Consider the following 25,352-nt stretch of genomic DNA (forward strand, 5'->3'; position numbering starts at 1 on the left):
TATTGTCCGACTTTGGGGCTTGTCCATAACTTCTTGGTACGGCCCAACGTTCAATATTGTCTACCCCTCTATTCCTTTTCTATCTATTTTAATCGTTTGTCACTATGAAGTTTTGTAACAATTTCATTAGCACTATTGTCATTATATCATTATCATGTAAAGAAGATTGAATTAACGTCATGCATTTATTAAGAATCAATGCAATTATTATCATATTGACAAAAGAAGAATCCATGAAGAAGAATGGTAACTATGTTATTATTGAAATCGGATCTAATTAGTTCATTGATGGAAATAATATCATGTTAATTGATTTTTATCGCTTAATTTACTTGTAATCTTATCCTACTGTTTATGAGATATTGAAATAGCTACTTGGCTAATCTACTACAATTAGGACTCTTGTTCCAGTATGGTAACTTACTGGAATAGAAACGAAAATGGACGCCTTCCAGCAGGACACCACCAGCGTTTACGGATAACATGATTGCATCAATGCTATTGTTATTCCAGTGGGTGATGGGTGATGTATTTTCTACCTGGTTTCTAACCATATTATTCACTTTAGGTTGGGTCTTTCTTTTTTATAGTTATTTGCAAACGCCATCATGACTGCATAGCCCTATATATCTACTATTCACTTGATGAGGACAGTGGTGTAGTTGGAAGATGAATTATTGCTAGTCTTACCGGTACATCTATACACTAGTTTACATCACTATTTTAGCCAGTTCAACTATAACAATTAACAATTACCACGATAACGGGTTAAATATCCTTGGCTGAAAAGGATACTTAACTACAAGTAATAATAATAAAAGTAATTTAGATATATTTTAAATGATTACAAGATCAATTTAATTTTATCTTTCATCCATTCTAATATTGGTTAACGATTTGACTCCAAGTAAAGTCAAGAATTGGACGCGTACTGGACTTCCTTTAGAGAAAAATCTCCATTGGAGTCCAGTCAGTCAACAAAGTGACTACCTGTTGGATAACATTTTAACTAGCAAGGAGGAATAAACAACCATAGAAATTTGCTTGAAGACGTTGAAAAACGATTTCGTAGACTTTAACAAGGTACCCACTAATACATTAACATGGTTATCGAGAAAGATATTATACGCCATATATTTCTAAAGCCAGATGGCTCTGGTTTAAATGAAGAGTTAACCGCAGAACAATTGCAACAACTTCATATATCATTACGCCATGAGAAATTAAGTATACCACAAGTTGAGGCATCCATCGAATATGTCTGTTCTGGAACTACATGCCATCCTGATGAATTGTTTGATGTACTCCATGAAATGGATCGTCGATTTTTTTTAGCTCGAGATTTGCGTTGGGAATTTTCTTTGATGGATACGGAGAGAAGAGGGACTATTTCAGTCATGGAGGGGCGCTTTTTATGCCAAGGTACACATAAAGAATTATTTTCCCCAAGACGATGGAACCGATTAATCAACAGAAGGCCATTACCTACCGCTGCTGTCAGTTTCGAAGAAATCGAAGTCGAGTTATGCAATATACCAACGCCAGAAATGGTACTGATGGACAAATTAGAGGAAGAGAGAGAATTACTAGGTAAAATCCAGGCGGGTAACTACGCCAATAACTTCTATCTTTCATCTTCTTTTATTCCTACTATCTATCTCGGGTTGTAACTTGTAAGCGACTCTTATTTAAAATCACTGTTCCAATTCATATTTCCATCTTCCGTACTAATTGATTTCTTATATCCATCAACGTTTGCATGTTCAAGCGACTGTAATTAATATATATTGGTCCTCTTCCGTATTATAATATTTCTTCACATCTATCTTGGCTTGTAAGATACCGTTATTAAAAATTACAGTTGTTACTCCTATTTTACATCTTCCTTTTTACTTTTATTCCAGAAATCCTCTAACGTTCCGTTTTTAAACGAACGATTATAACATTATACGGATCGTAAATTAACACTTACCTGTCCATGAGACTGTTATTAAAATCTCCTTTGTCATTCTTATTTTGCGTCCTCCGTGTTATTTTATTCTTCACATCCATTCATATTTGCATGTTTAAGCGACTATCTTTGAAAATCACCGTTGTCATTCCTATTCTCCATCCTCCGTGTTATTTTATTCTTCACGTCCATTTATATTTGCATGTTTAAGCGACTATCATTGAAAATCACCGCTGTCATTCCTATTCTCCATCCTCTGTGTTATTTTATTCTTCACATCCATTCATGTTTGCATGTTTAAGCGACTATCATTGAAAATCACCGTTGCCATTCCTATTTTCCATCCTCTGTCCTATTTTATTCTTTACATCCATTCATGTTTGCATGTTTAAGCGACAATCATTGAAAATCACCGTTGTCATTCCTATTTCCCATCCTCCGTATTATTTTATTCTTCATATCCATTTATCCTTGCATATCCAACCTGTCCAAGCGACTGTTATATATTGACGTTCCGTGTATTTTATTCTTCACACCCTTCAGTACCTGAATGTCTAAGCGACTGTTTATTAAAAATCGCCGTTGTCATTCCTATTTTTTATGTTCCGTGTTATTTTATTCCTCACGTCCATCGACACTTGTTATGTCCAAACGGCTGTTTTGAAATACACAGTTGTAATTGATTTTTCAATCGTATTAATCGATTCAATAGCGTAGACACTTTGAAAAGAAGGATCAATTAGGCCTGGTTGGATAAATCTCTTTCCTTATGCACAGTAGTTTATGGATAAAATAGTTATACGCTATCTGCAAGCTGGACATCATTGATGAGGACGGCGCATTTTTTTCTTAACCAGCTTTCGCAGGAATAGGCTTGTTGTCATCGATATCCATTCGTATTTTCTTGATATCAGTCTCTGCCTACTTCAGTGGAAAGTGAAATGGAAGATATAAATCTGTTGACTTTCATACTGATTTATTGATAACTTAAATCATTCTTTTTATATACGGATCAAGAGAAAATATTTCCATTAAATGATCCAATATTGGGTCATTTAGAGATTTTCTCAATGCATTTTTCGTCGTGATGAACATTTATAGAACGGTAGAATTACTGTACGTTAATGGTTAACTTTAATTACGAATTCGTAAAAGACAATCGGCCAATAATAATTAATTTGTCAAGCTGCTTCCTACTGATTCTGATTACTATGATTCCTTTCTGTTCTTGTCCTTTAGAACGTGCTCGCCAGCAGGAGGCAAGAGGGAAATCGGCCATCAGAAAGCGTACCAAATCAGGTAGAGTAATTCATTGGATTCCATTTTTGTCATACGCAACAAGGGAAACCTACAGTAGATCTGATCAATTAGGAAAACTCAATTTCTACTGTAGTTATCTAATCCACAATAAGCCAATAACGAACACATCAGAGTTCGGTTCCCTTAATTAATTTTATCACAAGAGTAAAAAATGTAATGATTGCTGACAATTTTGAGTGACATACCATATACTTTATGACTCTAAATTCAGACTTTTACTGTCTTCATCCTTCTACATTACCCTCAATATCTGATTTAAATTTGAGTATATTGCCACGGTATAAATTGCTGCCCATGTTGTGCTTTTGCTCTTCTTATCCTATCTATCCTTACCCACAAAATCTTACTTGTTGGCTCCAAATGAAAGTGGCTTGTCGCAGAGTAAATTACTCGAATTGTTCCCATTTTACTATTCTATTCCATCCTAAAAATGTGAAAAAAACACAGTATATGCTTTCAATTTTGAGTGGCTGGCCATAGTGAAAATAACTCTAAATGGCCAAGGTAGCTCGTCCTTTCCTACGCAAGTAGCATCACATTATCCACCTTAATTTGAGAGGCTTGCCATAGAGAAAATAGCCCTGAATGTTCAACTCTTGCTCATCTCGTCCATTCCTATAAAAGTCAAAGCACAGTGTTGGCCTTCATTTTAAGCGGTTTGCAGATTTTGCAAGTCTTGTCCTACAAAAGTTATAACACAGTAGTAGCCTTCATTTTGAGTCTCTCTCAAATTTTGCTCGCTCTTTCCTACAAAAGTAAAATCAGAGTATTTGCTTCAATATTGGGTGGCTTGCCACAGTAAAAATGACTGTCAGCCATCAGTTCCCGCTCGCCCTTTCCTGCAGAAGTAAAATCAGAGTATTTGCTTCAATATTGAGTGGTTTGCCACAGTAAAATGACTGTCCGCGTTCAGCTCTTGTTCGCCCTTTCCTATAAAAGTAAAATCATAGTATTTGCTTCAATATTGAGTGGTTTGCCATAGTAAGAATGTCCGTCAGCTTTCAGTTCGCCACAGTAAAAATGACTGTTAGCCTTCAGCTCTTGCTTGCTCTTTCCTAAGAAGTAAAATCACAGTATTTGCTTCAATAATGGGTGGTTTGCCACAGTAAGAATATCTGTCAGCTTTCAGCTCTTGCTTGCTCTTTCCTATAAAAGTAAAATCATAGTATTTGCTTCAATATTGAGTGGCTTGCCAAAGTAAAAATGACTGTCCGTGTTCAACTCTTGCTCGCCCTTTCCTACAAAAGTAAAATCAAAGTATTCGCTTCAATATTGAGTGGCTTGCTACAGTAAAAATGGCTGTCTGTGTTTAGCTCTTGCTCGCTCTTTCCTATAAAAGTAAAATCACAGTATTTGCTTCAATATTGAGTGGCTTGCCAAAGTAAAAATGACTGTCCGTGTTCAACTCTTGCTCGCCCTTTTCCTGCAGTAAAAATGGCTGTCAATGTTCAACTCTTGCTTGTCCTCTTCTACAAAGTAAAAGGAAAGTTTCTGCTTTAATGTTGAGGAGTTTGCCATCATAAAAATGACTATCCATATTCAACTCCGGCTCAGCCTTTCCTACAAAGTAAAATTATAGTTTCAGCTTTCAATAATTATTAATGAACGGTATGCCAATTGCAATAGTAACTGTCAATGTTCAACTTTTTGCTCGTCCTTTTCCACAGATACAAAATAGTTAGTCGTAGCTTTCAAGGTTAGCTGTTGCCATCCATGAGTCTATTTGGTCAGCTATCGTATTTTATCCCGGTATACCACTAAATGCCCTATCCTGTAAGATGATCTCTATCATCATCGACTCCATTAAAAAGTCATTATTCACCTTGTAGTTATTCCAGCTGATGGCAGTAGTAGAAATGTATGTCAAAGGTTGCGTCGTACTATTGGAAGTAAGCTTTCATTGTGGGACGTAGATTAATCCTTTCTATTTCATCAAGTCATTGTAGATCATGTTATAAATGATGGCTATAATGGCCATGTTAGCACCTTGACCAGTACTTTCTGACATGATAATAATATAGTAGCCTGGCTGGATCATTTCTAAACTTATGTTCATATCCAATGGAACGCCAAGTGCTCAACAACTTCAGCAGACATGTATTATTAACTTCTCTTTCAATCCTACTATTTTCACCTTGTAGGTAGTTTTGGAGAGGCATTGGAGGAAGATCGATATAAAGTCGATGCTGTCGATGCTTCTACTGTTTCTACTGCTGCTGCTGCTGCTGCCGTTAGTATCCAATCCGGTAGTCAATTAAAGAAGCCAAAAATTCAAGTTACTCCATCGGAAATTATTCGTAAAGCCGACGCTGAAGCACGCTCGGTTAAAATGCAATCCAATGATGAAGTCGATACCATTAGGCGTAAAGCCAAATTAGCTGCCAAAAGTGTTCTTTCCAAGTGTGATCAAGAGATTGATAAATTACAAGATCGTTATGATCGTAGAATCGCTATTATTGAAGGTAGAGCTGATGATAGGATTGCTAGGGTGATCAGAGTTGCACAACAAGAAGCCAACGAAGCTCGAGCTGCTGGTAAGATGAAAGAAGCTAAAAAAATTATGGAAACAGCTGAAATTGAAATTAACAATTTACGAGCTAAAGTGGATTTAGAAATTACTGAGTTAAAGCGTGAACATAACGACACCATTGCTGAAATGAAACGCCAAGCGGAACACGAAGCCAATCAAATTACCACCGAAGCAGAATTGGATGCCATTAAAATCCTAACTACTGCTCAAAGTCAATATACCTCTATCGTTATGGGAAGTAAAGCGGAAGCGGTACTCTTGCAAACCGATCCAGACAGCAAGCAAACTGCTTCTAGTAAGCCATCTTCTAAGGTGGAAAATAAGAAAGGAGCACAACCATCCGAACCAGCAGATACATTATTGTCCCGTGCTGAAGGGAAAGCAGCAGCTATTGAATTACAAAAAAATGGCGAGGCTGAGGTAGCCTTAATTCAAGCTGGTGGTGAAGAAAATATTATACGCAAGAGAGCCATAAGTCGATTACGTGAAGAAGAAATTAAAAAATCCAGTTGCTCTGAAAGTGTTAACCTGTTAAAGAAGGAAGCCGATGCTATTATGGCTAGAGCGAAAGCTTCCGCTGCTGAAGCTATAGTTAATTCTGAACGAGAATCGGAAAGATCCAAAGGCTATGGCGATGTTACTACAGCGGTAAAAATGACTGCTAATGGCACAATTGAAGAGGCAAGAGTGTTAGCTGAAGGCAAAAGTAGAGCACAACAGTTAAAAACCGATGCCAATATTGCAGCCATTACCATTGAAGCCGAAGAAAAAGCGGCGACAGTTTTAATCAAAGCTGAAGAAGAAGCGCAAATTATTTATAAAAAGGCAAGAGGAGAAGCAGATTCTATTCGATTGAAAGCAGAAGGTAAAGCGGAATCGATCAAAATTATTGCTGAAGCTCAAGCGGAGATTGCTGAAAAAAATGGCGATCCAGCCAAAGCGGAACAAATTCGAGCTTCTGCTCGAGCGGAAACAGCTCAAGTATTAGCACAAGGCAATGCTGAAGCCGCTAAATTGTTAGCTAAAGCTAACATTGAAGCCAAGAAAGTAGAAACCAGGGCTAAACTAGAGCATGCTAAATTGCTTTCTGATGTTCAAATTAAATCCATGAAACTGAAAGAAAATGCCGAAATACGATCGAAAGAACTAATTCACGATAGCGAAGTTGCTACTTTAACCATGAAATTGGAAGCAGATGCTAAAGTAGCTGAAATTAAAAAGGATTTTGTCTACGCTAGTCGATGTAAGGCAGAAAGTAAAGCACAAAGTAAAATTATGGCGATTAATGTTGAAAAAGAGTTGAAAGAATATCAAGCTAAAAATGCCATCAAATTAGTAGAATTAGAAGGTCAAAATCAACATGATCAAGTCATGATTAGTGTCGAAGGCGAAGCGAGTATCATTATTGCTGAAGCGAAAGGAGAAGCGGAAGCCATACGTGAAATTGCCAATGCTAATGCAAATATGGTTTTAGCTCAAGCTGAAAAAGAAGCCAACGATGCTCGAGCTGCTGGCAATGAAGCGAAAGCTAAAAAGATACTTGCTGAAGCTAATTATCAAGCTGAGATATTGAAAGCAGAAGCTGAAATTCAAGCTGTTCAAATATTAAGTGATGCCAAAATAAAAGCCAATCAATTACGCTCTGAAAAAGAAGCAGAAATTATCAAGCAATGCTACGAAAATGAAGCACGAGTTATAGGTGAAAATTTTACAAGTTTAGATGCTACTGGTGAGAAAGCAGGTAAAGTAAAAAGCGATGCAATTTTATTGAAAGCAGAAGAGAAATCGACATTTGTTGCTGTCAAAGCTGAACGAGAAGCGAAAGCTGCTGAAAATGATGGTGATCTCATTCGAGCTGCAGAACTTCGAGCAGAAGCTTGCACAAGTACTCATACCATTAAAGCAACTGCTCAAGCTGATGCCACCTTAGCTGAAGCTGAAGAGAAAGCCGAAGCTATTACAGCTCAAAGTGAAAGCGATGCTATGGCTGCTATTCGAAAATCAATCGGTGAAGCAGAATCAATCCTTGCTACTACTCGTGCTCAAGCTGAAAATGTTCGAATCGATTATAAACGAAAATCCAATGAAATATTACAAAAAGCAAAGATACAATCGCAAAAGTTACGCACTGAAGGGAAAGAAAAAGCTGCTGATGAATGCTTACGACGAGGTGAAGCAGAAGCAGCTAAAGTTGCAGCTGAAGGTGAAGCAAAATGTGGAAAAATTAATGCTGAAGGTGCTGCTAAAGCCGATAAAGCTAAAATTGCTGGTGAGGAAAAAGCTGTTCAAATTAAAACTGCTGCTAAAGCCAAAGTTACCGAAATGATGCTAGATGCAAAAGCCAATGCCAACAAAGTTAAAGAAGAAGCCAAAGCGACAGCTGTTCGCGAATCCAATACTATCTTAGCTCGAGGCTATCGTAAATCGCGCGATGAAGTTAAAGCTGTTGCTTTACAAGCTGAAGCAAATAAGGAATATTCTAAACAGATGGAAAAAGCGCAATCAACGACAGCAAAATTACTTGCACAAAAAGATATTGAAGTAAAAGCAGTCAATGTTCAAGGAGAAGCTGAAATGGAAAGATTGAAAACTACTGCAGAAGCGGTTAGCGTTAAATCGCATGCTAAAGCTGCTGCAATCACTGCTATCATGGACGCAGCAGCCGATACAGCGGTTAAAAAAATCAACCAAAAGAATGACCAAGTTATCCTACAGTCTGAAATGAAAGGGAGAGAAGATGCTGCTCGCTTATTAAAAGATGGTATTACTGAAGCAACAAGGATGATTATTGATGGTGAAGAGAAAGCTCAACGTTTAAAAACTAAAGTAGCTATTGAAGCTGTCCGAGCTAGAGTATCTGCTGAAAGTGAAATATTACAATATACAGCGGATAAAGCTGAAGAGAAACGTGAAGGGATTCAACAATCGATTAAACAATTGACAGCACAAGCTGAACAAGAAATCAAGAAAGTCCTTACATCTGGTAATGAAGTTCGTGCTAATGCTATTCGAGAAGATTTAGCAACAAAAATTGAAGTGATGGAACTAGAAGGACAAGTACTGACCAAACATTTAAGTGAACGTGCTAAAATGGAAGCGGAACGTATCAAAATGGCTGGTAAAATTAAAGAAAATAAAATTTTAAAATTTGCCGAAGCTGATATTACCATTGCTACTGCAGCAACATTAGCTGAAGCGAGCAAAGAGAAAGCAATTAAAGATGCTGAATTTGTCAAGAATAAATCTTTAGCTGAAGCCAATTTAGCTAAAAATAAAGGTGAAAAAGAAGAAGTTATTGATGCTATTATCAACGACGGTAAACAAGAAGCGGAAAGAATTACTAAAGATGCTGAAGTAATTTCATTACGATTAATGGCAGAAGCACGCGCTAAAGCAACTAAATTAAGAGCCGAAGCAAGTGCTGAAGCTGAATTGTTAACCGCTGAACAAAATGCAGAAGTGTTAAAAAATCAAATGTCGGAAGCTGCCGATGCAGCGATTGTAACTGGCAAGAAAGAAGCTGCTAGCGTACGCTTAAAAGCGAAAGAAAATGCACGCGAATCGGATTTACGCAATAAAAAGAATGCCGCTACTCGTGCATTAGTTAATGGTGAAATAGCTGCTGAAGTTGCCTTAACAAAATCAGTAACAGATTCTATCCAAAAACGAGCTCATGGTGAAAATACCGCAGCGGTAACAACGATGGAAGGTAAAGTGAAATCGATTAAAACAATCACTCATGGCGATATTGAGGCTGTCAAGATAAAATATGATGGTAAAATTGCTGAAGCTCAACTTCTTGGCGATGTTACTAGAGTGGAAGTATTAAAATTACAACGTGATGCTGAAGTGACTAAAATTACAGCGTTATCCGCTGCTGAATTAAGTCGTGTCAAATCGGAAGAAGAAGCAGCATCGTTATTAGCACGACGTGAAGAAGAAGCTAAAGTAGCTAAATTAAAAGCTGATCAATGTCGAAGTGCTGAAAATGTCTTATTACTGGAAGATAAAGCAAAAGCGGATATTTCATCAGCCAATGAGTTAGCTCAATCGATACGTGATAGTGCTGATGAAAAAATTGATGCTGCATTAGCTGATGGTGATGGCGCTGAAGTTGAAAGAATTCGTTCACAAGCTGAAGTGAAAGCGATTAAAGCAGCAACAGAAGGAATCATCCAAGCTGTTAATCAAAAAGGTGAAGCTCGATTCAATGCTGCATCAGAAGAAGCCAAATTGGTTGCTGAAGCAGCTAAAATCAATGCAGAAGGTAAAGCATATTCAACAAGAATAGCTGCTAAAGGTGAAGCTAAATGTATACGTGCTAAAGCTGAAGCTGATGCAAAATATGTTAAAGAGATGTCAAGAGCAAAAGCGAAAGATTGCATGCGAAAAGGCCATGTTAGTGAAGCTGAAGAAGCATTACAAGCTGGTGAAGCTGAAGCAAAAAGGATAATTTCAGAAGCAACGATTGCCGCTACAAATTTAATTGCACAACGTGAAGCTGAAGCTATACAATCATTATCAGAAGGTGGTATTGAGCATGAAAAATTAAAAATTGGTAATCCTGAAACCGTTATCATTAAAGCTGAAATTGAAGCTGAAGTAATGCGTAATAATAGCAATGGTCAAATAGAAGAATGTTTATTACAATCACAAAGTAAAGCAAGATTAACAACGATTGAAGCTGAAAGGAATGCTAAAGCAGCTTTCTTAGCTGGTGATGAAGCAAAAGCAGCTGAAATCATTCTACAAGGTCATATTGCATCGGCTGAAATGATTGCACGAGGTCAAGCGGAAGCCAGTGATATTAAAGCAAAATGTGACGAAGCCATTGCTCTCAAGTTAGCTGATGCTAAAGCAGATGCTGTTAAATTAAGTTCAGAGAGAGATTCTATGGCTGCTGAAATTGAATCAGAGTTAAAAGTCAAAGCTTTCAAACTTCAAATTGAATCTGCTGCTCAAGCTGCTGCACGCCGTGGTGATCCAGAAGCTAAACGTTTAACCATTGAAGGTGATAAAAAAATAGCTACTTTAACCTCGGACAATGATGTCAAAGTAAAAGTAATGCGTGCTGAAGGAAACGCTGAAGCAATACGATTACAAGCACAAGCTCAATCTGAAGTAGTTCTTATTCAAAGTAAAGCACAAGCGGAAAATATCCGACTTCAAGCTGATAATGAAGCAAAAGCAGCGATTGCTAAAGCAAAGCATCAAGCTGAAGCTACCCGACAACAATTAATTAATCAAGCCAATAAGGCTAAAGCCAATGGCAACGAAGATGAAAGTATCAAATTAAGAGCATCAAGTGAAGCACAAGCTGCTAGAATAATCGCTAAAGGTGAAGTGGAGGCTTGTAAAATTCGTGGTGAAGCCGTAGTCAAAGCATCAGAAGCAATCAATAAAGGGAAATTAGAAGAAAGTAGTATTCTCCATGAGGGAAGTGTTGAATATCATAAGATTAAATCAGAAGCTGAAGCCCATGCCTTACTTGATAATGATCTAGACAACAGAGCGGAAGAAGTTGCTGATCAAGGTGAAAAGGAAATTAAACGTTTACAACAACAAGAAGATACACATGCTGATATCTTACAGTATCGTGCCCAAGCTGAAATGATTATTGCTAATGCTGAAAAAGATTTAGCATGTGAAAAGATATTATTGGAAGCTGAAATTCAAGCGTCACGTATCGAGGCAGAAGGTAAAAGTTCAATTATAACTGCTAAAATGGACAGAGAGATTGATAATGCAATCGTACGTGGTGATCATAAAGCTGCTATGGAAAGTAAAATGAAAGGTGAAATTGATTCAAGTCAAGTGAAGACTAATGCTAACATTGCAGCAATACGTAAAAAAGCAGAAATGGAATCGAAAGCAGCGGCTACAATGGCTGAAGCTGAAGCAGAAGCAAGCCAGTTAAGAGCAGCTGAAGAAGCAAGGATTGCATTATCAAAAGATGACGAAGGCCAAGCAGCTCAAGCAATGGCCGAAGGAGAAGCTGTTGCTATTCTTATTCGAGGTGAAGGCCAAGCTAAATCTAAAATTATTAATTCTACTGCAGACGTTGAAGTATTACAAGCTGAAGCATCGATGAAGGCCGATGCTGTACAATTAAAAGCTGAAGCAGCCGCTCATAATGCTGAATTGAGTGGCAATTCGTTATTAGCCGCTGAAATTAGAGCTAAAGGAGATGCCGATAAAGCCGCATTAAAATTACAAGCTGATGCAGAAGCTGCAAAAGTCAATTCTTATGGTGAAGCAGAAGCTGTTTTAATTCAAGCAAAATCCAAAGAAGAAAGTATTTTATTAAGAGCAAAAGGAAAATCAGAAGAAATAAAAGCATTCGATGAAGAAGAAGCTAATCGTATATTAGATGAAGCTCAAAGAGACGCTGAAAAAGTGATAGCGGAAGGTAATGCAGAAGCTGAACGTTTGAAAAAATTCGGTGATACTGAATATACAAGGCTACATGCTATGGCTACAATCGAATCAGACCGGCAAATTGGTCGTGGTCGAGCTCAAACAGTGAAAGAGAGCGGAAAAGAAAAAGAAGCTGCTGAAATTGAAGGTCAAGTTGAAGCTAAAAATGTAACATCTAGAGCTGAAATAGAAGCCAATGCAGTTAAAAAACAAGCGGAAATTGAAGCTGCTAATATTCGATCACAGGCCGAGGCTCGTGCCATAGCTGTAGATAAAACTGGTAATAGTAGTGAAGCCGAGAGAATTCGTCGAGATGGAGAAGTCGATGCAACTAAAGCTCTCGCTATTGGCATGATCGAAGCTGATAGAATTATTGCAATTGGTAAGCTTGAAACTGAGTTGGAATTCGCAATGGCTAAAGTTCAAGCAGCTAAGCTTAAAGGAGATAAAAATAGTGCCATTCGACTTACAGCAGAAGCTGAAGCAAAAGTTTCTGAGCAAACTAAAATTCTCGATGCAGAAGCGTTATATCAACGTACGGAAGAAGAAGCAAAAGCATTACAGCGTAAAGGACAAAACGAGATTCAAGCGATTAAAAAAGCAGCTAAACAATATGTCAATAACGCTAAATCAAGTGGTAGTACTATGGCTGTATCAATTGTTACTGCTCAAGCTGAAGCAGAAATTAATCGAATTGAAGCAGCTAGAAAAGCAGAAGCGGAAAGATTATTGACAAAGGCTAACGCTGAAAAAACACTTATAAATGCTGAAGGTAAAGTTGAAGCAATCAAAATGATCGCCCGTGGTGAAGCAGATATAGCTGAATTACTGGATGATAATAAGAAAATTAAACAAGTTTTAAATACCGCAGAAATGGATTGTGCTAAAATATTAGCCCAAGCAACACAAGAAGCTTCACGAATTGCTGCAGAGGGCGAAGCTAGTGCTACTCAAATTCATGCTCAAGGTTTTGCAACATCGGAAAATATTAAAGCGACAACTAATTCAACCGAAATTGAAAATCTTGGTATGAAACATAAGGCGCAAAGTATAAAAGAAGTTAAAAATGCAGAAACTAAAAGTACAGTTAAATTAGGCAAAATTGAAAGTATAAAAACACAAGAAATTGCAAAAGCTAACGCTGACAAGCAAGCTGTTGAGCGTGAAACAGAAGCTTTAAAATCGAGCGGAAATGAAGAGCAAGCTATCCTTAAAAAAGCTCAAAGTGACGCAAATTATATTATTGCTGTTGCTGCAGCTGAAAGTAAAGCTCTTCAAGCCAAAAGTTTAACTCAAGTTGCTGTTGCAAAAGCGGAACTAGAAAGTAAAATCAAGTTAAAGAAAGCGGAAAAAAATGAAAATGCTATTACTGAAATGACAGGTGAATTAAAAGCAATTGAAATTTTAGCACAAGCTACCGCTGAAATTGATGGTACGTTACAAAATAAATTAGCAAAAATTGAAGCCGAAAAAATTATTGCTGAAGGACAAGCTGCAGTAATAAGAATGAAAGGTAATCCAGTGAAGGCAGCAGAGATGACAGCACAGATCCAAGCTAAAGCGATTAAAGCAGCTGCTAAAGCTAAAGCGGACGCTCTCAAAAATAAAGCACAATATGAAGCTAAAGCTGAAAAGATAGTAGCTGAAAGTCGTACTAATGTAGCGGAACGTTCAGGTGATAAAACCAAAGCTGACCTGACCAAAACAGTTGGTGATATTAAAGCCGGACGAATAATAGCTCTTGCTGAAGCTCAAGCTTCCCAAATTGTTGCAGAAGCGGATGCTGAATCAGATAAGCTAGTTCAATTAGGCAAGGCTGAATCGCTTAAACATAAAGGTGATGGGGCTGAAGTGAAACAATTACATGCCAAAGCAGAATCCACCTGTTTAAGAGTAAAAGCAAAGGCTTTAGCCGATGCTATTAAAATTAAGAATGAAGTTGAAGTGGAATCTAAACGCCAAATTGCAATTGCTGAGTCGAAAGCTGTTCGAGCAAACTCAGAAAAGAAGGCAGCTAATTTGGCCAAATCGAACGATAAGATTAATAGTAAAAAAGCAAAAATTGAAGGAGATATTCAAGCAGCACGTATAATGGCAACTTGGGAAGCTGAAGCAATTACATTAAAAGCGTTTGCTGAATCCGATGCTTTACTAGCAACATGTGAATGTGATGCAGCTACGATTGATATCATATCTTCGAATCAGGCTGATCAAATTAATGATGATGGTAATCCATCGAAGGCAACTATTTTAAAGAAAGAAGGTGAAGCAGAATCGAAGGGAAAGCGTATCGAAGGTAGATTAGAAGCTGATAAGATTAAAATACAAGGAGATTGCGAAGTGATCCGATTAAAAGCTGCAAAACAAGCTGATAATATAAGATTAACAGCAGAGATGCATGCACATTCAGCTGAAGCTGCTAATAATCACTCTGATGCAATCCGCATTAAAGGTGATGCACAATATGATGCCGCAAAATTTCAGTGCAATGAAGAGATTAAGGCAGCAAAGATGAAATGTCAAGCAAGTGTTGAATCAATACGTAAAAATACTGCCAAAAAGATTGAAGCAGTTAAAGTTAGTAGTGAAAGAATTATGGAAGTGCATTCTGTATCAGGTGATGCAGATGAAGCTACTAAACAGCGAAAGTATTATTTAGGTAAAATATCTGTTATTGAGGCGGAGCAAGCAGCAAATGTAGCTATTGAAAAAGCTGAAGAAGAAGCTGCAATAATAAAAGCTGAAGCGAAGATAAAAGCAGCACATGTCATTCAAAATGCAGCAAATCAAGCAGCGGAACTATTAAAGCAAGGTAAAAAATTGCAAGCCCAAAATATCACTAAACTTGCTGAAGAGGAAGCTGCTAAAATATCGCGTTTGGCTGAAATTGAAGCTATCAATGTTAGAGCTATCGCAGAAGCAGAAGCTTTAAGATTAGTAGGCAAGGGAAAAAGTGAGGCGGCACAAATTGAAGGAGATAAAACTAAAGCTCAAAATGAATTATCTGACGCTAGAGCTAGAGCATATCTTATTGAAGCAAACAGTAAAGCAACAGTAGTGAAAAATACTGCCGAAACTGAAGCCAATTATATATCAAGATTAGCTGAACTTGAAGCTCAAGATGATATCGAGCGTGGTAACGAAGAAGCTGCTTCCATTAAAATTTCTGAAGCGGAAGTAGAAAGTAATAGAATAAAAGGTGTAGCAGCAGTTGTGGCTGATAATATTATAGCCATTGGTGAAATTGATTCAGCATCACAAAAAGAACTTGTAAAAGCCGAATTCTTACAAGCTAATGGCCAAGAAGCTAAAGCTATCTCGGCGAAGGCTGAAGCTTTATCTGATGCAATTACCAAGAAAGGTGAAGTTAACGTTACTAAAGAACAAGAACTATTACAAGTTGAAGTGGCGGCTGCCGTACAGAAAGCAGTTGCCAATATTGAAATAGCCAAGAGTAAAAATGATCAAATTGAAGCTGATAGAATGCTAAAACTTGCAAAATTAGAGGAAGAGAAACTTAGAAAAATCTCGAAGATTAATAGCGATAAAGTTAAGAAAATATCTGTTACTGATGCCAACCTCTGTAAAGCCACTGCTGAAGCAAATATTGCTAAAGTTAAAGGTGATGCTAACAAATATAGTCAGTTGATGAAAGATGCAATTACTACAGCGGCAAAGAAGAAAGCTTCAATCGAAGAGCACGCTCTTAAAGCTTTTTTAGAAGTTAATGTTGCTGATGTACAACAAGTAGCTAAAAGTAATGCTATTGCTGCAAATCAAAAACATGACAAAGTAGAAGCTGATAAAATTAAAGCTGTGAGTAAGGCCAAAATTGAAAAATTGCAAGCTAGTACTTCTGCTGAAATTGCTAAATTTCAAGGGATTGCTGCATTGGAAATCAAAGTTAGTAAAACCCTTGCAGAAGCTGGTGTTCACGAAATTAAAGGCAACAAGACTCGAGCTATTATTACAAGGTCTGAAGCAGAAGCAGAAAAAATAAGACTTACAGCTGATGCAGAAGGAAAACTTGTCGAGAGATTAGCTGAAATTGACGCTGAAGCTATAAGAATTTGTACAAAAGAAGACGGTAAAGCAGCAAGATTACATTATACACAACTTGCGAAAAAAGAGCAAGCCGCGGGAAATCTCTTAGAAGCTGAAAAATTAAAAGCTGAAGGTGAAGCACAAGCATACATATATAATCACCAAGCTGAAATTGAAGCAAGCAAAGCTATAGCTAAGGGAGAAGCTGATGGCCTAATAGTAAAGGCAACCGGAAATGCGGAAGCTACACAAAAAATATTTGATGGCCAAGCGGAAGTCGCTTCGATCGAAGGGAATACACTAAAATCAAATACATTAATTAATAACGGCAACGAGGCTTCAATCTTGATCTTGGCGGAAGCTAGTGCCAAAAGAGAGAGAATATTGGCTAAAAATGAAGCGGTGTCAATACGAACGACTGCTGCTGCAGCGGCGGAAGGGAATAAATTACGAGTTAACGCTGAAGCTGACAATGCCAGAGTTTTGGGTGATAATGTTAAAGCAGCGCAATTAGATGGCAATTGCGTAGCTGAATATTGGCAAACAGTACGCCTTGGTGAGATCGAATCCGAAAAGAGGCTTGCGCTTCTTGACGCTGAGGTAGAAATGATACATTCTAAACGTAAGAGTGACTTATCAAAAGCTCTTGGCGATGAAGTTGGTGCTAAAGTCATCATTGAAACTGGTAAAGTTCAATATGAACGTGCGAAAGCAGAAATTGAAGCAAAGTATGCTAATTTAATTGCAGAAGTCCAGGTTGATGCGACTCTTCAGAAAGCACAGTCCGATGCAAAAGCAGCAGATAAACATGGAAAAGCAGAAGCTGCCGATGAATTCCGACAAGCGGGTAAAAATTCAGCTTTTAGCCTCAGAAGAAATAGTGTAAAGCTGCAGCATAAACGTCAAGGTGATGCTCAAGGTAGTAAATCTAAAGCGGAAGCGCTACGTAAGGCTGAAGAAATTTTATCTAAAAGTAAAAAGTTGGCTGATGGTAGTAGACAAAGCAATAATTATAGCAGTGCAGTAAAAATTTCAGCAGATGGCCGCGCTAAAGCAATTGATGTTGTCACTACAGGTGAAGCTCGAGCAATTTTAGCATATGCTAATGCAGAAGTAAAAATCGCAAAAGATAAAGGTGACGATAAAACAGTTATACAAGCTAGAGTATTAGGTGACCAAGAAGCTGCTAAGTTGCAGGCCTTAGGTGAAGCGGAAGCACGACGTTTGAATCTGGTGGGTAAAGCTTCAGCATTAAGATTAGATTCACAAAATCAAGCCAATATATTAGATAAAAAGACACTTTCCGAAATTGAAGCAGCACGTGAAGTTGGTAATAAAGTTGGAGCAATTAATGTACAAGCTGATGGTCATATACGTAAAGAGCAATTACTTGTAGAAGCAACTGCAGAAGCTATCAAAATTGAAGCGTTAGCAGAAGCTGAATTTTATAGAATCAAAACCTTAGGAGCAATTTCAGCCGCTCAAACTGCAAATGACACATTAGAAGTCTATAAATTGGAAACATCATCTAAAATCGAAATTGAAAAATTGAAAACAATGGGTGAAATTGAAGCCAATCGTGTCATTGCTATTGGTGAAGTTAATAATCAAAATATAAGAGATGAAGCTGAAATCAACAAGGCTGAATTAGCTGGTGATACTGATCGAGCTGATAGATTAAAAGCAGAACATGAAGTAAAAGATATCCAATGGAGAGCCAAAGCAGAAGCAGAATCAGTTAAAGCTAAAGCTGAGCTTAATGCAAAACTAACTATCTTAAATGCTGAAAAAGAAGCTGAGATTAAACGTCGAGAAGGCGATGAGAAAAATGCACAGCAGATATTAGCTGAAGCTAAAGCAACAGCAAAATGTATACGTGCAGATGGCGATACAGAAGCGACTAGAATTTTAGCTCTTGCTAATGTTGATTGTGAAAATGTGAAAGCATTGGCTGAACTAAAATCATCGCAAAAAGTTCTTGAAAATCAAATTAATAATGCTGAGGCTACAGATCAGAAGAAAAATGTAATTCGATTGAAAGCATCACAAGAAATTAATGATGTTTTACAAAAAGCAACAGCAGATGCGAAACGAATATTTGGTATTGCCGCTGCTGAAGCTAATGGAGTTAAAGCCGCGTTAGATAATAAAAGTAAATCTGTGGATGATAAGATGGAACAAGCGAAACTGCAAAAATCATCGAAATTGGAATCGGAAAAGATAAAATTTATTGGAAATGCTAATTCGACTAAAGCTAATATTCTTGGTGAAATTGAAGCCGAAAGGATCAAAGCTTACAGTGAAGCAGAAATTGCACGCGTAGATGACAATGAAGAAATTGCAATCCGTTTAGAGACGGCTGCTGATGTCAAGGCAGTCAGGCTTGAAGCAGAAGCTAAAATCAAGAATGTTAAGGCAGTTGCCTTACAAGAAGCTCAATTTGCAGCATTAAAAATGGAAGCTAATGCAGAACATGCACTCGCAAAAAATGATGAAATTGAAGTAAATAACCTTAAATACCAAGGTCAATTGGAAGCGCAATTAATTATTAATGTAAGTGATATCGACTCAGCCTTACTAACTAGGTTAGCCGAAATAGAAGCTAATAAAGTTAGTTTGTTAGAAAAATCAAGAATATCTAAATTGGATAATGATAGTATTGAAGTAGAGAAAGAAATAACTGCAGTTGAAATCAATGCCATCGAACGAAAAGCTATCGTTAAAGCTGATGCGATGAAAGCGAAAGCTAAATTAAAAGCTGAAGCCGCAAATGAGATTGCCCACAGTAATGCTCAAGCAGCACTAAAAAAAGGAGATAAAATTTTAGCTGAAAGATTCATTTTGGAAGGTGAAGCGGAATCCAAAAATATTATTGCTAGGAGTGAAGTAGAAGCAGAAGAAATTCTCGCTTTAGCAGTTGCGGAAACGCAAGAGCTAAAGGCAAATTTAAGCGTGATTATTGCTGAAGTAGAGGATAAAGGAGACCATGAAGCTATCCAATTGGAAAATGAAGTTAACATTCTTCGAGCGAAAACTAGTGCAGAGGTAAACTACATACTAAAAAGTAAAGAGCTAGACGCACAAGTCTTTGAAGCAAAAGAAAAATTTAAAGCTGAAGAATTAGAGAAAAAGGGCAATGCCATTGAAGCTACAAAAATAAGAGCTTACGCCGCCGCTGAAACAAATAAAATTCGTGCCCTAGCTGATGTTGAAGCTAAGCAGTTACAAACAGAATGTGAAATTGATGTATTAAAAACTCAGGCAATTACTAGAGTTGCCAAAGCAAGACAGTCAGGAGATGCAGCTAAGGCAATCAATATTGAGACAGAGATGAATGTAGATACAGTCTTATTAGAGACTGCAACAGAAATAGAAAGTATTAGGGCAGCTGCTAGAGCAAACGCTAATTTGATTATTGAAAAAGCTAGAGCGGATGTAAATGCACTACAGTCTCAGTATAATCTAAAAATAGCTCAGGCTAAAGCTAATAATAATATCGAAGAAGCAGATTCATTGCAAAAGCAGTGTTCTACGGAAGTCTTGGAAATTATTTCAAAAGCTGAAGCTGATGCCTGTATGATTGAAGAAGATGCTAAGGCTGATTGTGAACGTTTAGAAATGGCATGCAAAGCAAATATTGTTAGACTTAAGGCCGCAAGTTCTGCAGAGAAAGCACGAAATGAGGGTAAATTTGCAGAAGCTGCTCAATTTGAAATTGATGGTGAGAAACAAGCATTAGAAATAGAGATCGAAGGTGAAATTATTGCTGCAAGAATTCGATCAGAGGCCAAGGCTCAAGCCATCCTAATTAAATCGAAGGCAGAAGCAGCTGCAGCTAGATTATCAGGAAATGATATGAAAGCGTCAAGAATACTTGCTGAAGGCGAAGCTTTAGCTAATAGCACTATTACGGAAGGAGAAGCAACAGCTGATAAATTAAAGCTGGAATTAGCAATCAAGCAATCACAACTTAAGAACGGCTACAGAGAACTGGGTGCCATTGAAGCTGAATATAAATCAAATACCGAACAAATAAGAGCCGATGGTAGAATAAATGAAATTAGAATGCGCGCTACAGTAGATGCAGAAGCTGCAGTTTTAAATGCTGAACGAAAAGCTGAGGCTGCTAAAGCTTCTGGAAACCATCACGAAGCTGAGCATTTAATCGCTGAGGGTAAAATAAATGCGAAGAAAATTGTAACTTTAGCTGACGCCGAAGCTGAACTGTTGAAAGCATTAGATGAAGCTACTACAAATTTAACCCAAGTTAAAGCTCAAGTTGCAGCTCTTAAAGCTTCTGGCGATGAAGAGAAAGCAATCAGGATGGAACTCCAAGCTGAAATACGTGCGGCAGAACTCAGAGATGCTGCTAGGATAGCTTATACCAGAAAAAAGGCAAAAGCCGATTCAGATGCTATTCGTGCTCTTGCTAACAGTAGTGCAGAATTAGCCCGTAAGCAAGGAAATGCAGAAAAAGCAGAAATGATATTAAAGGAAGCAAATATTAAACTGAAAGAAGTTGAATTAATCGCTGAAGCAGAAATTGAATCAATTCTGACTGATGGATCGATTCAAAATGAGCTAAAGAAATCATTGGCAGAAGCGGCGATTGCTAAACTTAAAGGTCATAAGCAAGATGCTGTCAAGCTACAATATGCAGGTGAAGCAAGGGCAGCTATTCGGTCTTCAGAAATTAAAAGTAATCTAGAAAAGACAAAGGCCGGCATTTTTGCTGATACAATTTTGCAGCTTGCTGAACTGAAAGCCGAAGAAGCAAAAGCTAAGGGAGATAATGTAGAAGCTGATAAAATACTAGCTGAAGCAATGGCCAAAGCAGAATTAAAAAGAGCTTTAGCAGAAGCTGACGCTTTCGAATTAACGTCTGCTGGTAAGATAAATGCAAATAGAGCAGAAACAAGTACCGCATCGGAAATCGCAAAATTACGCGGCGATCTGAAAGAATCTAACAAATTACAAACATCGAAGGAGATTAAAACTGCAAAACAAACTGCTACAATGCAAGAAACAGTCGCTCAAATGCGCGCTGATGCTAGGGCTAAATATAATGAAGCTTCAGCTGCAACTGCAACCGCAGCATTTAAGTCAAAAAGTGATGAAATTAACGCTGAAGTTGCTTTAGCTATTAACAAAGCAGATAATGCGAAAATAGCAACCCTAACGAAAATTAAGGGTGACTTACAAAAGAAATTAGCGGACATTGAAACTCAAAGGCTATCAAAGTTAGGAGAAGCTGAAGCACTTCGATTAAAAGGAGAGACTGAAAAAGCTGATCAGATAGTTATGGAAGCGAACACCAAAGCTGCTGTTGAGAAAGCTGAGGCGCAGTCTGCGTCCGTAAGGGCCTCTGCTGAAGCTGAAATTTTATATAACAAGCAATTAGCTGAAGCTAGAGCTACTGCCGCTAACAAATTAGGAGACCGACAGAAAGCAAATATGATCTTAGCTGAAGACGGTATAGAAGCTACATGTGTCAATGATACTGCTGAAGCTGAAAGTACGTTAATTGAGAAATTAGCAGACATCGAATCAGAAAAGATATTAAAACTAGGTGAAGCAGCAGCTGCTGCAGCTATTGGCGAAGATGAGAAAGCAATTAGGCTAATTGCCATATCTAAAGCTAATGCAGCTAAAAAAGCCGCAGAAGCTAGAGCAGCTTTTACACTGATGCAGGCAGAAGCTGAAGTCAAAAAAGCGAACGGTTTAGCGAGAGCGGCTACCAAAAATGCGGCAACAGAAATTGAGACTATTGAGGCGAAAATGTTAAAGAATACCGCAGAAGCTCATTCAAATTGTATCCAAGATGTAGCAGAAGCTAAGGCATCCCGTGCGATCTTACAGGGTAATGTCGAAGGTCAAGAATTTCATGCTATAGCTGATGCGGAAATAGTTCTACTGAAACTTAAAGCGGGTGATATAGCTGAAGATGAGTGTAGAGAATACAAAACAGAAGCAGAAAAGATCAAAGTTAGCAATAAAGTTAATAAATTATCTACAATTACAAATGAAGATATCCGCGTATCCGACACTATTGCAAAGTCAAAGGCCGAAGAAATTACGAAGACTGCTGTAGAAAAGGCTCTAGCAGCTAGATCTAAAGCACAATGGATGGCGGCTGAAGCAAGACGTAAAGGAGAACAAGAGCAAGCCGAAGAAAAATCAAAAGACGGTGAATTGGAAGCAATTAAGTTAAATGCTGAAGGCGAGGCAGAAGCTGTAATTCTACTAGCTGAAGGTGAAGCGGAGGCTGCTGAATACAGTTCAGAATGCGATGCAGCGACTGCTCTAGCAAAAGCTAACTTTAGAGCTGAAGAAGCCAAACTATATGGTGATGTGGAGAGAGCGATAGAGATTAATAAAGAAGCTGCTGATGATGCTCTTAAATTTAGAGCTGCAGGTAAAGCCAAAGCAATACGTATCAGGATCGAAAGTAAAGCACTAGCTGCCATGATAAAATCTGAGGCAGAAGCTGAAATTGCTAGAATGGTAAATGATGAAGAGAAAGCCGAGGAATTGATTGCTGATGGATTAGTTGAAGTAGAGTTAATAAAATGTGAAGGTGAAGTTGCTGCTGAAAGGCTTCTTGCTGATGCTGATGTTGCCATATTGCGGAAGAAAGGCCTAGAAGCAGAAGCGGTCACCTTAATAGCTGAGAAGGAAGCACTTATTGCTCGAATAATTGCTGAAACTGAATCTAGAATTGCAGCTATTCGAGGTAATAAAGAACGCGCTAAGAAGATCATTGCTAAGAATGAACAGTCATCTAAAATGGTTTTCACTATTGGTGATATCGCTGCTAAAAATTATCGAATGCGACAAGGCGTATTTAGGCCTAAGCCAGGTCCAAAAGGTGGTCGATTAAATGATATCGGTAACAAAGATTACTTTTCTCGTGATGGTCAACGTAAACTCGGTCCACCGTTTAATGATAGAGGAATTGGCGATATAGGCACTAAGGCTTATCGATTAAGGGATGGAGATAAGCAAGACAATCTTTATAAACATAGAGATCATGATCTACTTGACATTGGAACAAAATTATATCGATTCCGTGAAGCTATCGCAGTGAAAAAAGCTGCTCCGCGGATCTCAGTTGATGACCGAATTAAATTAGCTCAACAAAGATTAATAGAGTTAGAAATGAAGCGACAAGAACACGCTGAACGAAAGCGTGTCCAGAGAGAAGAGCGAATTAAAAATCTAGATGCTCATAAGCGAGGTTATAAATAATTATAATTTGCTGTTATTCTTAGCTTGTTAAAAGGTTATTGAATGGTTATATTGCTAATATTTACTTGTAGGGTATAATACTTATTTATGTATTGATTAATTTTTACTTCTTATCAATTTCTAATCATTTATAATTTATTTATAGCGATGCGCTTAAAGTATAAGAAGAGAATAGTTAAGAAACCCCCGGAAAAGTTACAGCCTACCCTACCACCGACAGCGAATGATATGGAGAAATTGATGAAGCAACGAAGACTATCTAGGAGATTATCCAAACCTAAGTTGATTAAGGAAAAGACGGAAGTAATTGTTCCCGAAGAGCCACCTAAAGAGCCTGAAGTTGTTGAGGAAGAAGTCAAGGTTGAAGGTAATTTTTGATCTAAGCGGGTAGTAATTCGTATTAAAATTATACTACAAATTCCTTCTGTTACATTTTGTAAAATGAATCGTAATTATACTTACTACAATTTAATCGTCTACAGAAAAAGATGAGAAGGCAGAGGAAGCAAAGAGAATGGCTGAGGAGGCCGAAGCCGCTCGCAAACTAGCAGAAAAAGCAGCTATTGAAGCAGGTATATATTTAACGAATTTTAATTTAAGTAATGTAATTATAAAAGATTTCAATCTAATGTTTTAGTTAGAGCAATTAAATGAAAGAATTAATTAAATGGTATAATGGTCAAATATATTGAAAATTGAAATTGTAAACGATTATGTTAATCTTAAGTGTTATAAAATGGCACTAGTTGATCGAATTTCGAATAAGGTGTGTATTTTAATTTCAATAGCTAGTGAAAAAGAGAAAGAAGAAGCAGAGGAAGTTCTTAAAGTGGCTGACTCTCAAGCTCGAGCGCAGAAAAATAAAGCCCTTCGAGCTAATCTCGCATCTGCCGTCTCTGCTCGCGATAGAGTAAAGATTGAAATCGCCATTGAAGAAGTCACACCACTTGTTGAAGAAATCCCAGAAGTAAAGGAAGAGATAGATGACGCTACGAAGCTTTACAAACGTTTGACTGGGCAACATTTGGTCGATGTTGCTATTGAAACCCGGAAAATGCCCGATGTAGAAAAAGCTGTCATTTACGTTAAAAAGGAAGGCTTAGAGGAATTTATTGGTGAAAAATTCGATTATGTTTCCAACGTTTATGGTCGATTGAAACGGTTGGAAAAGATGCGACAAGAAGTTGTCAACTTAAAGCAGACGAACGTTGCTGAAATTCGTAGTTATCAGAATCCTCATCCTTCAGTCCGCAATATTATGATTGCAACTCACATATTATTGGGACACACTGAAAAAGAGGTTCGTAATTGGAAAGTTATGCAGGCTTTGATTGGTAAAACTGGCAAGCAAGGATTAAAAAGACGTGTCGATGATTGCGATACCGATAATATTCCTCTTCAAGCAGCAAAGAAAGCGCAATCTCTCATTAAAGGATTAGATGTTGATTCTGTTCGTGATATTAGCGGTGGAGCTGGTGTTTTCTTTGGTTGGGTATGTATAAAATGTTTATAAATGTATACGAATTAATTATACCTATAGAAATATCTTAAAGATGTTTTGAAGTCTCTATTTATGCATCATTTATAAACTCTGCATTATTATTAGAGTTAATCAACATTAGAACTTACTATTATTGCTGTAAAATAATTTAGGTCCAAGGTACTGCCGAAGTGGTATTTACAAGGGAAGAGAAAATTGGTTAATACCACTTAGCCATTTATGACAGGATCATATTAAAATTGTCGGTAATACTTATATCATCAACGCTCTAGTTGGATTGTATCTTAATCGTTACCATATTGTCCATGTCATAAAATTTATTATACTCATATGAACGTTAT

The 25,352-nt window shown here is 37.6% G+C and overlaps 1 protein-coding gene across 1 annotated transcript; it reads left to right on the forward strand.

The window, feature by feature from the left end:
- Positions 1 to 1,103: 1,103 nt before the first annotated feature.
- On the forward strand, positions 1,104 to 25,214 carry TRIADDRAFT_59511 (uncharacterized protein; the record flags this gene model as incomplete). Its single annotated transcript, XM_002115467.1, has 9 exons — positions 1,104 to 1,590; positions 3,191 to 3,250; positions 5,101 to 5,160; positions 5,413 to 10,458; positions 10,588 to 23,499; positions 23,656 to 23,877; positions 23,993 to 24,082; positions 24,299 to 25,002; positions 25,164 to 25,214. The coding sequence occupies 9 exons, from the start codon at positions 1,104 to 1,106 to the stop codon at positions 25,212 to 25,214; spliced, it is 19,632 nt and encodes a 6,543-aa protein (XP_002115503.1).
- Between the last annotated feature and the right edge of the window lie 138 nt (positions 25,215 to 25,352).

Source organism: Trichoplax adhaerens, genomic scaffold (assembly GCF_000150275.1).
Source record: "Trichoplax adhaerens TRIADscaffold_11 genomic scaffold, whole genome shotgun sequence".
NCBI classification, from domain to species: domain Eukaryota; kingdom Metazoa; phylum Placozoa; class Uniplacotomia; order Trichoplacea; family Trichoplacidae; genus Trichoplax; species Trichoplax adhaerens.